The sequence below is a fragment of the Carya illinoinensis genome, chromosome 10 (genome assembly GCF_018687715.1).
Source record: "Carya illinoinensis cultivar Pawnee chromosome 10, C.illinoinensisPawnee_v1, whole genome shotgun sequence".
NCBI lineage: Eukaryota > Viridiplantae > Streptophyta > Magnoliopsida > Fagales > Juglandaceae > Carya > Carya illinoinensis.
The window spans coordinates 2478779-2495046 of NC_056761.1; the positions used below are offsets into that span (position 1 = coordinate 2478779).

The following is a 16268-nucleotide window of genomic DNA, read 5'->3' on the forward strand; positions in this document are numbered from 1 at the left end:
AGGGACGTTACTATTTGTCTTTAATTATCTATAGAAGAACTTGTTTGTTATCTACGAGGTTGATATTTCATTTTCACTAGGGTTAGTACTATTGTGCCTTGCAAAGGTTTCTTTTTCTTTTGATCTTAAACATTTTAATTTCTTTTTTATTGTCTTGGTTGCTAAAAGTGTGGGATCTCATGTCCACATTAATATTGAAAGAGTTATACGTACTTGCTAGCTAGATCAAGTGCATGCAATTATAATAATATAATCTGCGCGATTGATTCCGGAAAACGTATACAAAACCTGATTTTGACTTTGCGTAATGCATGCCAATTTTATGCTTCAAAATAATGTTAGGTACCTTTCAACAAATAATAATAAATAAATAAAAAACGTTAATGTTAGGTAAAAATAATACAGGACAATATATAATATACAGGCAGCTAGCTGCTATAATATAGTTGTCGGTATATATTTATACTAATATATAAAGTGTGAATTGCTTATCTATAATGTTTTCATCTAAATCTTTTTTTTTCAATTTTGCCCTTTGTTTTATTTGACAATTACGGTGGTTTTGCATTTTACTTTTATTTTACTGACAGTTATTTTGGTCTTTGTACATTTACACCGACTGATTTATCTTTTACTGTTTTATTTCCAATTTTGCCCCTTAATTTTATTGTTCAATTCTTTGTCCTTGGTGTCATTTTGCTTCGCCGACTTGATTTTAATGTCTTTTTACAGTTAAAGCTTATCATTTTGTTGGACAAATTCAATCGGATTGAAATTTAAATGTTAATGTTTCATTCATTTCGTTCCTTGTGCTCTCTACTCTCTGTATTCTAACTTCGGAGAAAAAAATATCCTGGACGAAGTTATTTGTGATTCTCAGTAGTTGTAGGTATGTTCTTGTTGTTTCTCTCAGTATTGTATGAATGAATTTGTTACAGTATCTAATTAGATGATATGCATATGCATCATAGCAAAAAAGAAAATAGAAAGAAAATAAAAAGTATATTTGCGTATTCACGTGTATTTTACAGAAAGTAAATCCAACAAAAAAATCAAACCCCTCATACAAATTCCATCTTCTATTTGTTTGCATGTACTAAGATCACAAAAAAAAAAAAAAAAAAAAAAAACCCAGTTAGAGGGAAAAAAAAGTGCCAAAAATGAAACACATGGAAAAAAAAATAGAAGAAACGGAAGGAAAAAATAAAACTTGGATCCGAAATAGAAAAACCCTAAACACAGATCGCACAAAAAAAAAAAATTTCTACATATCTGAAAAATACAAAGCTAATATACATCAAACACCAAATAAGAAGAAAAAAAAATACACCCAAACAAAGTGCTTCGATACACCCAAAATATACACAGACGAAATACACCCAAAAAAATACACACGTAAACAAAATACACGCAAATAGAGTGCCTCAATACACCCAAATAATACACAAACGAAAAACATATCACCTTCAGATGCCATCGAGAAAAAAAAAATGAGGGAGAGGGCATGTAAGGGAGAGAGGGAGCTCGGCGTGGGCTGGGGAAGGTGGGTATGGCCGAAGCGTGGAGGTTCAGTGTAGTCGTGGGCTATGACGAGCTGCCATAGGCAGCGGATATGAACCGCGATGCAAAGGAGACAGAGAGCATGTGAAGGAGGAAGAGGCTGCTGTGTCGGCGTGTGGAGGCCGGGAGAGGAAGGAGGTGGTGGCAATGGCGATTTGGTGGCTGGGCACAAGGGATCCGTGTGTGTGTGTGTGTGTGTGTGAGAGAGAGAGAGAGAGAGAGAGAGAGAGAGAGAGAGAGAGAGAGAGAGAGAGAGAGAGAGAGAGAGAGAGAGAGAGTCTCAGGGATAGATTTTCTCAAAAGCGGAAAGAGAGAGGCAAGTAGAGAAAAAAGAGAGGAAGGCATCAGAGAAGGGAGAGAAGAAGAATAAATATCTAGGGTTATTGTCTAAACGGCGCCGTATAGAGTGCATAGGTTTAGGAACATTTGCTTAGATTCTTTGAATTTGAACTTATATGCAGGACTTCATACATTCATTTGTTGACAATAATGAAAGTAGTACTACTGTAAAGCCTTTTTTTTTTTTTTTAAAAATCTTCTTTTACCCCTTTGACAATTGGTATGCATGTGTGGGAAATTCATACAATCTCTAGAAAATGTCACGTTTTAATTTTTGGATATTTTATAAACAAAAATTATTTCCAACGGAGAGTTATGAATTTTCTTGAACAGTCTTTGCTCAATGAAAAAAAATTAGGAATGAGCCATGTAAAAAAATTCTCCGAAATAAATCTAAATTGATAACTATGCATAAAATTCTTGAAAAAAAAAAAGATCAATCTGTATTTGTTTATATAATTTTTTTCCAATCTCTTAATGATTTATTCTTATTAATTTCTGAAGATATATAATTTTGAAAGTTTAATCTTTGTTTATTTACTAACATTAAATTTATAATATTATTTGATGTGCATTTACTGTTTCAAATGTGGTATAGTTCTTTTTTTTTTTCTTTTTTCTTTTTTCTGTTTAACGTAAAGAATGAGATTTTTTTATTATAATTATATGATCAAATTATGTAATATTTATCATTGTATTTTTCAATTTTAAAATTTAAGTGTTATATATATGTTTGTTCTGATGAAAATAACAAACATATAACGTATGCTTTCGATTTTAGATGTTAAGTGCAATAATAATAAGTGAAATAGTATATTTACAAATTTTCATAAAAAAATAAATTGTAACTTCTTAATATTTTAAAGTCGGTCCATTTTAAGGGTCACATGACTTTTTGTACACGGAATGAGCCCGCATGCATACTTTTATTCATATATACACGCATGCTTGATGAGAAGAGTCGTCATAAATGTTTAAGCAATGTAGACGTCAAGAGGCTGCAACTGGCCGCCGAATGGTACCCTGGTTTTTTCTTTTTTTTTTTAAAATTTTTTTGTCTAGTATATAATAAAAGTATTAATTTTTTTAATGCTCAATTAATTATATTAGTGAAGTGTATAAAAGAGTATACAAAAGTTATTGTATATATAATTTTTAATGTGTGTATATATATATTATAATCGTTGAATATATAGCTAATACCCGCAACTCTTTTGGGGAAAAAAGCTCCAATTTCGACACAGGTGTAGAGCTGGAGCGGAGTCAGAGTCAAAGTCAGAATTGAATTTTCATATTTTAACTCAGTCCAACTCACTTCTTTTTAAAAGAAACGTGTAGGATTTATATATTTATCTAGCTTATGCAAATTATTTGTGTGTATGTGTATGTGTATATATATTATAATCGTTGTATAGCTAATACCCTCAACAATGGGTCGGCTAGCTTTTATACTAATTACAATTACTCAAGTACTATAAGAGGCTGTTTAGATTAAAAAATATTCTTATATCATTTCATCTTATTATTACAATTTTTTTAAATTTTTACATAAAATATAATAAACAATTTAACTTTTTCACATTCTAATTAAATTTTTTCAAATTCTAAAATAATAATAATATTGAAAAATAATATTATAATAATATTTTATTTAATTTTCAACTTTCTTCTAAAACCATATAATCTAATCTCACTATTCTAACATCCTCCAATAGAGCCAAGTCACAACTCATGTTTTGAATTTCAAAATAAAAACATCAAACAAAACTGTGCTACTGCCTGGGATATGAACCCCCTACAATCCATCTTATGATTTCTTGATCCTGCGATGAACTAATTTTTCATTCACGAAATTTCAAATCATCCTTCTTTTAAAAAAATAAAATAAACTAAAAATTAGGAAACATGAATTTCCTTCCATGCATGTCATTCTGCATGCCTGGAAATTAGGTGCAGAAGATGCCAATTAGTTTCGGTTTCGCATGCTCTTCGATCAAGCAACTTCTCGGGGAAAAAGAACAATGACAATGAAAAGATCAGTAGTACCACTACAGAATTCAAACAAATTTTCCTAGGACTAGGGATTGAGACAAAACACAAATCCCAAAATCAAAGACAAGAACAAAGTTTTATGGGCTTTATAATCGAGAGCTTTCTCCGTATTCTGTCGGGGATTCATCATTATTGAGTCAATTCAATTATTTTTCAAAAACTCTGACTGATCAGTTCTGCTAACTGTACACAATAATAGACATGTGAAACAAGTAGACAGATCCATCAATACAAACCCTCAGTACTAAATTATTGCCCAGTGAAAATGCCATCTTCCTCTCAAAGAGGAGAATCTCTCTAAAATCCTCAGCTCCGCTCACTTAAAACTAACCTTCTAACGCATCTCTCTCTCTCTCTCTCTCTCTCTCTCTCTCTCTCTCTCTCTCTCTCTCTCTCTCTCACATAAAAGCAGAATTGCAAAAGATGGAAAGATAAAGATATATGACAGTCTAACCACCTGCATGTTCATATTCATATGTTCGAGTCCTTTAGAGGGCAAATTAAAGGAGGACACGTCCTTTTCCGTGGGTTGTTTTTGCCATTTTAAAGCCATGAAAGCTTAGGTACCGCTGCCTCTGAATAGTGTTGAAAATTGTTTATCGAAGCAGCCACAGATACATGGCCCATATTATATATATATATATATATATATGCCTTCCATGTTCATGTAGACCCTCATCAACTTTAGTAATCATTCATTTTACTTTTATTTTTACAACCGCAATCTTAGATGTTGCGTTACTGATCTTCCTGTTCCCGACTTCATTTATCATTAATTACAGTATTTCACCATTCCAACACATTACCCTTTCCATCGCAACCATCTGATTTCAACCTTTTGCCAAATCAATTAGGCCGTCACAAACGCTATAAGACCTTCGAAATCGAACGTACGGAGCATATCATTTGAGTCATTCATGAGTTGCTCCTTAATATATGTTATTTTAATTAGAGCTAGGGGCAAAAAAACCAATGATCTTAATTAAAATCCGTTGCATTTATTTCGTCAGCCCCAAGTCTTATATATATTGGCAGAAGGATCAATAAAAATCTTTTAGGAGATGCAAGATAAATTTTTAAGTTTGATAATCTCAACATTAATATTCTTCCTCTCTCGCTCTCCTTCGATCTCTCTTTTTCTCTGAGACGCACACAGAAACTGATCATAATTTTACGAGCAGAATGAGCGTGTAGAAAAAAGCAGAACATGCATTAAAGATTGGCAAGCTCGCTATGCGCTACCCGTGCGCAGATGCCATGGAAATATCATTGTCTTTCTGCATCATCAGCAGAGGAGACATCAAAGCTTATCACCTGATCTTTCTTATCCCATCTGCTGCCATGAAACAAATCCAGCTTGAGCCAGCTCCCTATTCGCCTCACCTGTCTTGCCCACATATATAGATATATGCACACGTGTGTATAGACAGACTTCTTGTCCACCCAATAGATCCCATATATTCCTCACACGTATGCTAGACAAAATGTTTTCTTAGGAATTTCACAAAATAAAGTATTAGCGAAATTCCCCCAGTTTGTATTTTGAAAACACTCATCTCTTACTTGAGAGCCAATTAATGTAGTTTATGCTTTAGAAAAAAAAGATTCACGACTCATTAACCTAAAGATGCATTACTAATTGTAAATTAACGGTTAAAGAGCTGAACAAGAGGAATTAATATGCTAGCTGTACTTCTGACATTCAAAGAGATATAAAACAATCAATTCGTTTCATTTACATAGCATCAACTAGTCATGCTAAGTTTATAAGACTGCGCTGTTAATATATAGAAAACATGAGTTACAAGGTAGTCATGAGTGTCTCTTGGATTAATTGCCTCATTTGCATATTAAAAGACTGCATGCCTGCTCGATCTAATCTTAAATCTCTAGTAATTTCTTTATAATTAAGATGAAATATAATCCTAATACTACAGATGAAGATCCAAACTCACATGGTCCTGAACGCTCGCCTTCGATTCGTAAACATACCTACTTTGAGAACTAGATCCGCCAAGCTGTGAGTGCTTCATCTCATCTCCAGCAAACAATGGCAACGGGTGCAACGAACGGTCCCGATTCAAAGTAGAGTTACTTTGGACGGCAGGGATTCGCCACAAGGCCAAAGGACTCCCATTTATAGGTGCAGGCTGAGAAAACAAGCCGTGGCTTCCATAATACCTGCTACCATTACCAGCAGTATTAATGGCATTAGAATTACTAGGGTTCCAAGATGGATAAGTCATTGCCGGTATTGGAGCGGAGCCGTGGCGGTAATTCATAAATCCATAGACCTGCGGATCAGAGAGACTACTATGCATCATGGCCGACTGAAGGTGGGCGCGTTTTGCGTGCTGGCGTTCCCTTTTATGCGCGTTTTGGTGGCCGCCCAAGGCTTGCGAGGTAGGGAAGTTTCGACAACAGTAATGGCACTCAAATCTGCGGTTACTCTCCACGTTCTCGTTGTGCTCCTTTGCGTCGTCGCATGCGTTGGTCTCAGCCGACTCGGAGTCGTCTGTGGCACCAGCAGGGTTGTCACCGCCGAATTCTATGCCGAAAAGCTTAATGCACTTTTCTTTAACCGGTGCGGGGCGGATGAAGGGGAGCTGAGAGAAGGATTCAACGTTCATGAAGTCATGGGTTTCTTTCTCAGTGCTCTTGTCCATGGAAGAAGTTAGTGGCCGAGAGTTCAGGGAGTAAGATTAGCAGAAAAGAGAGGTAGGTCAGGTGGGTGAAGTGTACCACCTTGGAGGAGAAAAGAGAGGGTTGGGGGGGGGGGGGGGGGGGGGGGTTGAGGTTTGGTTTGGTATGTGGGCTGTGGAAGGAGTGTGGTGGGGCCTATAAAGGGGTCGGAGGGGTCTGATTTTTAACACAATCGAGGCTGACCCATCTCAGAGTGAAGCCGACAAGCCCCCACCAAGTTTGAGATCGAGTGGCTTCGGCTTTCGAAGTCGTACCACCTCCTTAATTTCACTTGTTTTTTGTTTGACCTTTACACGTTTACACCCCCTAGATTTCTGTAATATTGTATCTGCCCCTGTCAGATAAAGGGGATAAAACGAAGAAGAAGATATGCAGCAATAATAGTAAGTGATCTATTGTTATGGGCATTTTACCATTATGGGAAATGTGAATTTCATCAATATTCCTAATTAAAAAAATGAGGATTCCCTCGTTGATATAAGTTTAACACATGCATGATCTTTTGAAGCTAACTTTTATATAAGATGACGAGAATAAAAAATAATATTAATATAAGGCGTTACTCGATCTCTGGGGAATTCGAGTGGGCCTGTCGTTAACGGTAGCTATTTTCGACAAAATTTCTAAATTGGTATATATGGGACTATTGAAGGGATTTCATTGTATACTTTGTAGTACCGTGGCATCAACTCGAAATAGCAAGCGACGTTCTATTTGTAAATCTTGCTGTGCAGGGACGTTTACTGATAATGGCACATATGTATAAATATATATATAATTAGTTAGTGATACTGATATGGCAGCTGCCCAAAAAATTAAAAAACATTTATCAAAATTAACGAAGATCGAGACGTTTTTTGGTACGTACGTATTATACGTAGTAGGACATCCGACATCTGAAACCAAGGCGTAGGCCTCCATGATCTACTCTGCTCTGCTCCTCCAATATGTACATGATGATGAAAATTATTACTATCTAAAAAAGAATATAATTAATACATGCTATAATTATATAGTGGTTGGACAAAAAAGAAGAGAAATCTATCATAGAAGCTAGAAATTTTAACGTACGTACAGGGAAGTATTTTTCCTGGACTATAGACATAATATATTGGTTTTCCGTTTTGTACCCTACTCAATCATCATGTACTCGCAGCTTACTAGTTACGAATACTTGACAAAAAAAAAAAAATACTTGACGCCGAGCTAGGCCGTATTAATACAAGTATTAATTGGTAGCTAACGTCCTTTAAACCGATGTGATCGATAAAGACTGAAACATGAGGTTAGAACCCCACCTATGTATAAAACAAAAATATAGCTATTGATAAATTTGAAGAACAATACTTTAATGCAGTCATAAAATATATAAATATTATATAATTATTAAAAAAAAAGTTTATTATTAAAAGATTAATTAATTTTTATTGTGGGTAAATATTTATTCATTTTTTTAAAATAATTGTACGATAGTTATATATTCATGAATATTTTTTTAATAAATAGATAATATTTTTTTAATAAATAGATAATACTTATTTCATATGGAAAAGCTACCGATGGTAATTTATTATTATTATTATTTTTTTTTTAAATTTAGTGATTAAGTAACTGTTTTTAAATAATGTTGTGATTAATATAAAGAAAATGTATGATATAAAATTTTTTTTAAAAAAAAATAGCCGGTTCGGCGGCGGTATTCTCTGTGTCTGTAATAGCAGGCCGGTCTTTAATAAATTGTTATGACTCGTTGGTGTCGAAGTTTCAGTTTACCGTAACATGGAAAATTTTATGTGCAGTCATTTTCGTGAATTTTTTTGTACACTTCAGTGATATAATTGGTTGTGTATTAAAAAAAAATTAATCCAGCCAATTATATCAGTGGAATGCACAGGACGTGCGCAAAAATGACTGTATGTAGCATTACTCCCATAATATTAATGCCAAAAAGCTAAAGGGCATCAAGGTGGCGCGTGGCACGTACGTCTTGGGAGCCCAGGATATCGGTGGTGGCTCGAAGTCCAAACTCTGTGTTTGGGTTTTGGCCAGTTTTATCTTTCTATTTTTTGTGGACTGTGTGAGGGGTTTTGGTGGTTACGCGGATGATCTGGTTCGATTGTTCATTAATTTGCATGAGCTCCACATGGCGACATCGTGTGTGCTGATCTTGGCCGCCTGTGGGGTTTTGAGAGAGTGATATAAATTGCGCGCTCTGATGGTATTGCTTTCTTGTTTGAGGCTTGAGTCCGGCCACACGGTGGCGATCGATGTGGGTGCCTTTTTTTTTGCTTTTAGGTTTGCGGTTGGCCTGCGTTATTGCCGTGGGTCTATGCATAGTGGTTCAGACCGTCTGCAGGTGCGATGGTTCAGTTCAGGCTCAGATCCAGTCTAGCCAGGCCGGTCAGATTCTTTGGTGATTCATGAATGGGGTCATTTCTATAGTACATCGTTCTAATATTTGGGTCCATACATGGTATATAGTACTTCAGATATATATATATATATATATATATGACCTTAATGATCTCAGACCCTAAGGACTGGTGTGTGTTTTTTATGTGGGTAGTGGGGCAGTTTGTGGTCCTGATCGGACTTCTGGTAATTGGAGTGTAACTTCTTGGCAGTATTTGCGGTGGCTGGCCAGCAGCTTACTTGTGACAGTGTCAGTGTGGTCGAATTTTGTGAAGGGAATCCTCCTGCCTCTTCCTAGCTATCACCGGTTGCAGCTTGTGATCTAAAGCCAGTGGTACGTACAAATAGTGTTCAGTAATGCGGAGAAGAAGAGTACGCACGTACTAGCTAGCCGGATTGAAGTAAATGTCTACTACCATTGATGCTAGCTTGTTGATCTGGTTGACATAAATAAACAGGTTTGACAGGCCGAGATCGAGTAGGCCCAGCATATATACCGAGTAATTTGGTTTGGCCCCATATCTTAACGCGTAATATTAATTAGTAGTTAATGAGCATTTCATAATCATCACTTGCCTAGATGACTAACACAAGAGGGAGGTGAATTGAGTTGTATTAAAAAATAACAAATATAAATCAAATATATAATATAAAATATAAACAAAATATGAAATAACAATAAATATAAAGAGTAAGGGTAAGAGAGAAGCAAACTCAGTATGTTAACGAGGTTCGGCCCCACTGCCTATGTCCTCGCCTCAAGCTACCCCTTGAGGATTCCCAAATTCACTATTCAACCTCCTTCAGATGGAGATATAAACCTATTACACCTTTAAACAACACCGCTACAAAGGATCCGTGTAGAACACCCTCTACACTTGCAATCACCTTACACGTGGTGATTCAACTATTCCCCGTGTAATACTTTCTACACGCACAAGGGTTATACACACTCTTTTTCTGATACAAAAGCTGATAGTGGATAAGTTATCAGAAAACACTCCTCAATGAGTGAAACAAAAACAATACAACGCAAACTATATCTCTCAAAATGAACAAGAATTAAGGCTCAATGCTTAGAGAAGAGAAAATGAAAGCTTTGAATGAATGTTGTATGCTCTGGATGTTGTGAATGTGAAGCTCTCAAATGATCTATTTATAGGTATAGGAGACTTCATATTCAAATTTAAAAAGATTCACATGTCAAAGATAATATCATTCACTTTTTCAAAAAAATCAAACCTAATTTTTTACTTTTGGCATATGACAAAAGGAGCACACTTTCTTTTTCAAAAAATTCAAACATAATCTTTTACTTTTTGTATATGACAAAAGGAGCACACTTTACTTTTCAAAAAATTCAAACAAAATCATCTACCTTTTGTATAAGTCTAAAAAAATATCAATCACTTTTGAAAATATTCAAATAAAACATGCACATGTGAAAGATGACAATCAATCATCTTTAATATTTTCAAAATTCAACCCTTTAATCAAGGCATGCACATGTAAAAGATGACAATCAATCATCTTTTAAAATTTTCAAATTTAATTTTCAAAAAAATTCATGCACATGTGGAAAATGTATTTTAATGCTTTATGATAAAATATTAATTTTGAGCATTAATCCTAATTTCGAATTTTAAGAGATTTACAACATTACTCTATGACTTTAATGTGAACTTGTTTCCTTCTTGCTCATACTTAGTTCTTTGATGTGCTTGACTCCATTGTGTGGACAACTTGAGCTTGAAATTCCTTTATTTTTTGAATTTATTTGTTATCATCAAAATCTATGTGTAGATTTATAATCACATGAAACTTAAAACCTTGAGTTCAACAATCACGATTAATTGGACGTTTGAATAATACCATTCTTTATTTTAAATTCAATCATCTCTAATTATTTATATCTATGCGTAACATTAATCACTATAAAAAAATATCATTTGTAACAAATTATACATGATGAGAATGACTATTTGCGATTCAAACAGATTTATTTTCACAAAAAATAATTGACCACAACTGAACAATTTTCTTTTAGTGATTTTAAGTAGTTTTATATATCTATTACTTGAATGAACATCTGCTTAAAATATGTTGTATTTGTAATATTTGTGACTATCCATAATTACAAAATCTAAAATAAAGAACATCATGATTTATCATGCTTTAGAATATAATAATTAAAAAAAATGAACTTTGGATTGCATTATATATGAATAGTTACAATGTCGATGATCTCTAGATCATGATTGTTGCATGCATGGGTGAGTGTCATGGTTAAGAAATTGTTGAATTACCCATGCTTTATTTCCTTGATTACTTTTTCCTAGCTAGCTGATGATTCCCGAAATATATATATGATCAGGAATGCAATCTAATTAATAAAGAGGAGACCAGAAGATATTCTTGATTTGATATCTTCAATACTTTTTGATTTGATATATAGCTCTCGTATTTTTAATTTTGTTTTTTTGAAAAAATGCTTGCAAGTTTTCTTGGCAGTATTCCTCGATCGCTAACTCATTGATATATACGATCATGACTTGGGAGTACATGATATAGAGGTCAAATACTATAGCTCTACTATAAATCAGTGCGCACGTACGTATATACCTACGGGTATATATATATATATATATGTACGTCATATGAATAAATATTGGGTCGATCCAATATTCAAAACAAGTTGACAGGTGGTACGTACATAGTGATTAATGGACCATATATCTATATCTTATATATATTGACATAATTAATTATGTAATGATTTTTCGCCTACCTTAAGGTCTAAAATTAATGAAGCAGTTAAGTCGGTGGACAAGAATCAAGAACGGTGTAGATCATATATCATCGATCGATTAATTGTTATCACTGTCGTCAGCGGCCTCAACCCACATTATTGGTATGTGTTCTGTAAAAAAATAATGAAAGATCCATCTAGCTATATATCTATGGACGGATTGATTTAAATCTTATAAATTTATTGTGCGACGTTTCTTTAAGTACTACTTACAACTTGTAGGTTGACTTCATGAAGTATATATATATATATTTTTTAATTTTAAATATTATGTAAGGTAATAAAAAAGGATGAGAGATGTACATATATGTATGTATGTATGCATGCATGCATGCAGTTCTAGGTTTGGTTAGGATCGATGCACTAATTGATGGCCGATCTACGACCTACTCGTAAAAAGCACAAGTAAGTTCTAATTAAGCGTCAAAGATCATCAAGCAATGGGTGGGTTGCATGGTTTTTGATACTCAGAGGAGGAAAGGGGGGGAGGGGGGGCCGTGGATGATTATTTGTTTTTCCGGGCCCGATTGTGTTATTCCCTTGACAATATTGTTTAAGGACCACTTTTTAAAATCCCTGCAACTGATATAAAACAGCCAACAAAGCTATAAAGAACCAACGCCAACTATGAGTAACTGGTCCTGGAGAGAGAGAGAGAGAGAGAGAGAGAGAGAGAGAGAGAGAGAGAGAGAGAGAGTTTCCAACCATGGCGGGTCATGTCATTTCTTTATAGCTCAAGAACGTAGTGGTGACTCATGGATACACGTACATGCAATTAGAGAATAAGAGGAAGAGACAGATCTAGATGTGCAGGGCCGGAAGATAAAAAAAGATGTCATGAAACATAGCTATCCCCAGATCAGCTTTCAAGTAGATAATGATACTAAGGAGAGACTTTTGTAATATAAATTTTAATATATATTATTTGCAGATGATCAAGTTACGAAATCTTGAAAAGGATGATCATCAGCAAAATGATCTAGTTTTGAAAGAAAAATTCATGTATTTTAGAGAGAGAGAGAGAGAGAGAGAGAGAGAGAGAGAGAGAGAGAGAGAGAGAGAGAGAGAGAGAGAGAGAGAGATCTTAATTATTAATTTTTGTTCGAATGGGTATTTGAGGTATCTCATGTATGTGAATTTGGAAATAGTAACTTGATCATATTTTTGGAGTCTCTCTGCAAAAACAGTCTGCTTTATCCGTGCATGCTTCGCTCCTTTTTTGCCATTATTCCCGGTCCCTCACTTTTTTCATAATTCTTGCTAGCTTTCTTTACCATCGCAGACAAGTCACTCTCTGACCTCTATTTTTCACACACAATTTATTGTGCCTTTTCTTATAGATTACGAACTCTTCTTATAATTAGAACGTTGGCTGAGCCTCCCGGCCCATTCGCACCTTTCTAGATTTCGATCATTTCCTGACATATATATATATCATACACACGACCGAAGCATATATGCAGCTCATGATGTAGTACTGCTGCTTAATTTCCTTTCAAAGTGGACCCAAACCCAACATGCATGCTCCCCCCCAATTTCTTAACCCTAACGACGGGGACGAGGACGAGGACCACGACATCAACCACCGGCCAGTACCAGTACCGGCACCCCTAATTCATTCATGCAATTGCAAATAAACAGTACCCTTTCGTCGTCAGTTGCCATTAAAGTCCTTGTCGCAGATTGAGTTGTGACTAAATTTGGGAGGGGACCATATTAATTGGGGGTTCAATGCAACTGCACCCACTTATTTGCATATATTGCTTGCTCGTCATAAAGTTTGAAATTATATGATGTGAACATCACATCAGATATGGCGCTTGCCGTTTGCTTTGGCTCATCACATGGCTACATATATCACACGCACGCGACGTAATTACATGTCCATAATGATATTACTATATATCCGACCCTAGGCGCCCTTTTTAAGTTTGGGTCAATATTTTGTAGCCGGGGATCGATTGGTATATATAAAAGCAGTTTATATATATGATTTCGTACTTCTAATTATAATTATGTACATTTCAATGACTCATGATATATAATAAGCAGAAGGCCAGCCCAAAAGTTTAAGCAGATCATAATCAGAGCTAACCGATCTACTTCTTCTGTATTAGTTCACCCCCGTTTGTTATGTTTATGCTATTACGTACCTAATCATCTCAATGTTGAATTAATTAATGACTAGTTTACCTATATATATACATGTCTGTATCATATTTTTCTTGATTAAATGCATCATGATGTCGTAAACGTATCAGCTGGGGCCGGATCGAGATAGCAATATGCATGAATCTGGCCGGAGTCCGGCTCGCATATTGATGGAGCTAGCTAGCTGGTAATTTTTTTCATGAGCATGGACCCATATATGAGCATAATTTTGTTGGAAACCCGAGAAGAATTTACCATTCATGCACTAGTCCAAGAGTCTGCAGGTACTTGGTCTCTCGTCCATGCATGCAGTACCCACAAATAAAATGGCAATATCTTGGGAAACTGATCTAATTGATCTCAGCTTCCAAGTAGCTAACTACCTAGCACATGAGCTGGCTCATCATGCAGGTTTCTTGTTTCTACTCTCTCTCTCAGCTCTCTGTCTCCCAGCCGCTTCGTTCATTGTCTTTTATGGCTGGCTAAAGGAGATCGGTCACTGTCTTGTGTTAATTGTTCCTCATCTCTCTTCCCCATTAGGTGGCTTGAACGCGACATTGCCCACGAAAAATCCTCTTCGGGGCCTCTCTGATCACATTTTTCTCTTTTATACGAACTGATGATCTCATTTATCCTCCCCCTGTAACTGTGTTCTCATGTACCGTACGTGGACCAAATTAATGTGATTGATAAATATATAGAGTGGTCATCCATGTCCCTGATGTCCAAACCTAGCTAGCTTGTTTGGATGCATGCGACGTACATTCTTTTTCATTTTTGTCACTGTTAATTACTTTCTCATGAAAAGTTTTTTTTTTTTTTTTTTTTTTTTTTTTTTTTTTTTTTAAAAAGGATGGGCTACATGTCCAAGAGTGATCCCGCTCCAAATTTATATAAAAGACCCTCACGTATGACGGAGGAAGACCTTGGAACAAAGCAGACACTTGGGAGGCTACAAGAAACACCCAAAACCCAAGTGTAAAAAAGATATACTAAGAAAAAACCAAAACCAACAACAAAGAGCCGGGTTTTACTTTCTGAGGGCATACAGACCCATTTTGTCCACTTTTAATATCCCTTTTAGTATGTGAGGAACATCGTTGAAATTCACCCAAATTCCAGATTTCTTTTCCGAAGCCAAGCGAGCTAGGAAATCTGCCCCTGCATTACCTTCTCTAAAGACATGCATCACCTTAAAATGCAATGTATTGAATTTTATCCCATAATATAAAGCTCGTAGTTCAGCTTCATTATTGGTCCCAACCTCCATCTCTTTTGCGTAGACCCACATCATACGACCCTTATCATCACGAATTATGCCACTAGTGCCCATCTGGCCCAAATTGCCCAAAGAGCTCCCATCCACATTAAGTTTAGCCCATCCCATACTTGGCTTGTTCCATTTCATCAAACAAGGTGTTGAACTATGTCCCACTTTCATCGGGACACCAAGGTTATGTAAGACTCTGTCATCCCCATTATTAAACTTTTTGCTAGTGCGTAACCTTAAACCAACCCAAACTAAGGCAGCTTTAATAGTCCCCCACAATCGATCTCCACTTTGCGTCTTCCCTTCCATACGCGCTTTACATCTCCAAATCCAAAGAGACCAAGTTATAATACTAGGAACAAGGCCAAGAAGTGTACCTTTTTGGGTTGAATGTGATGCTTTGCGAAACCATAGTTCCATATTTGCCTTCCACGGTCTCCTATGGTCATACGGCATGCCCATAAGAATAGAAGCGCGTCTCCATATGTCTGAAGCAGTCTTCCCTGTAGCAAGGACATGGTCTTGATCTTCTATACACCTATGCTCACAACACTCGCATCTGGAGGCTAGGGGAATTCCCAGGTTTTGAATGTGATCATCAACACTCAGGCTATGATTCAAAGCCTTCCAGATTGTAACCGAATACTTCTTGGGAAGGGCGGGGTGCCATATCCAGTTGGCCCATTCAGATTTTGGCGCGTGAACACAAATACACTCCCAAGCCGACTTAGATGAGAAGACCCCATTCAAGGCCGGTTTCCAAATTAGCACATCAGTGCCTTCCTTGTGTGCCCCTAGGCTATTTAGAATTTCTTCTGCTTTTGTTTCCCCCACCAGATTTATTAGCAAATTCACATCCCAACCATTCTGAATTCTGCACTCCCTTACACTTAAAGACGGTTGTGCACTCATCTCGCAAGACTCCACCAAAGGGCCAGACCTTAACCAGGGATCCCGCCAAAAGAAAACCTG

General features: G+C 35.9%; 1 protein-coding gene across 1 annotated transcript; it reads right to left on the minus strand.

The window, feature by feature from the left end:
- Positions 1-5626: 5626 nt before the first annotated feature.
- LOC122278784 (zinc finger protein 8-like) lies at positions 5627-6737 on the minus strand. The gene has a single exon (XM_043088986.1). It carries the CDS (start codon positions 6615-6617, stop codon positions 5883-5885), a length of 735 nt encoding a protein of 244 aa, XP_042944920.1. The 5' UTR covers positions 6618-6737; the 3' UTR covers positions 5627-5882.
- Positions 6738-16268: the final 9531 nt, after the last annotated feature.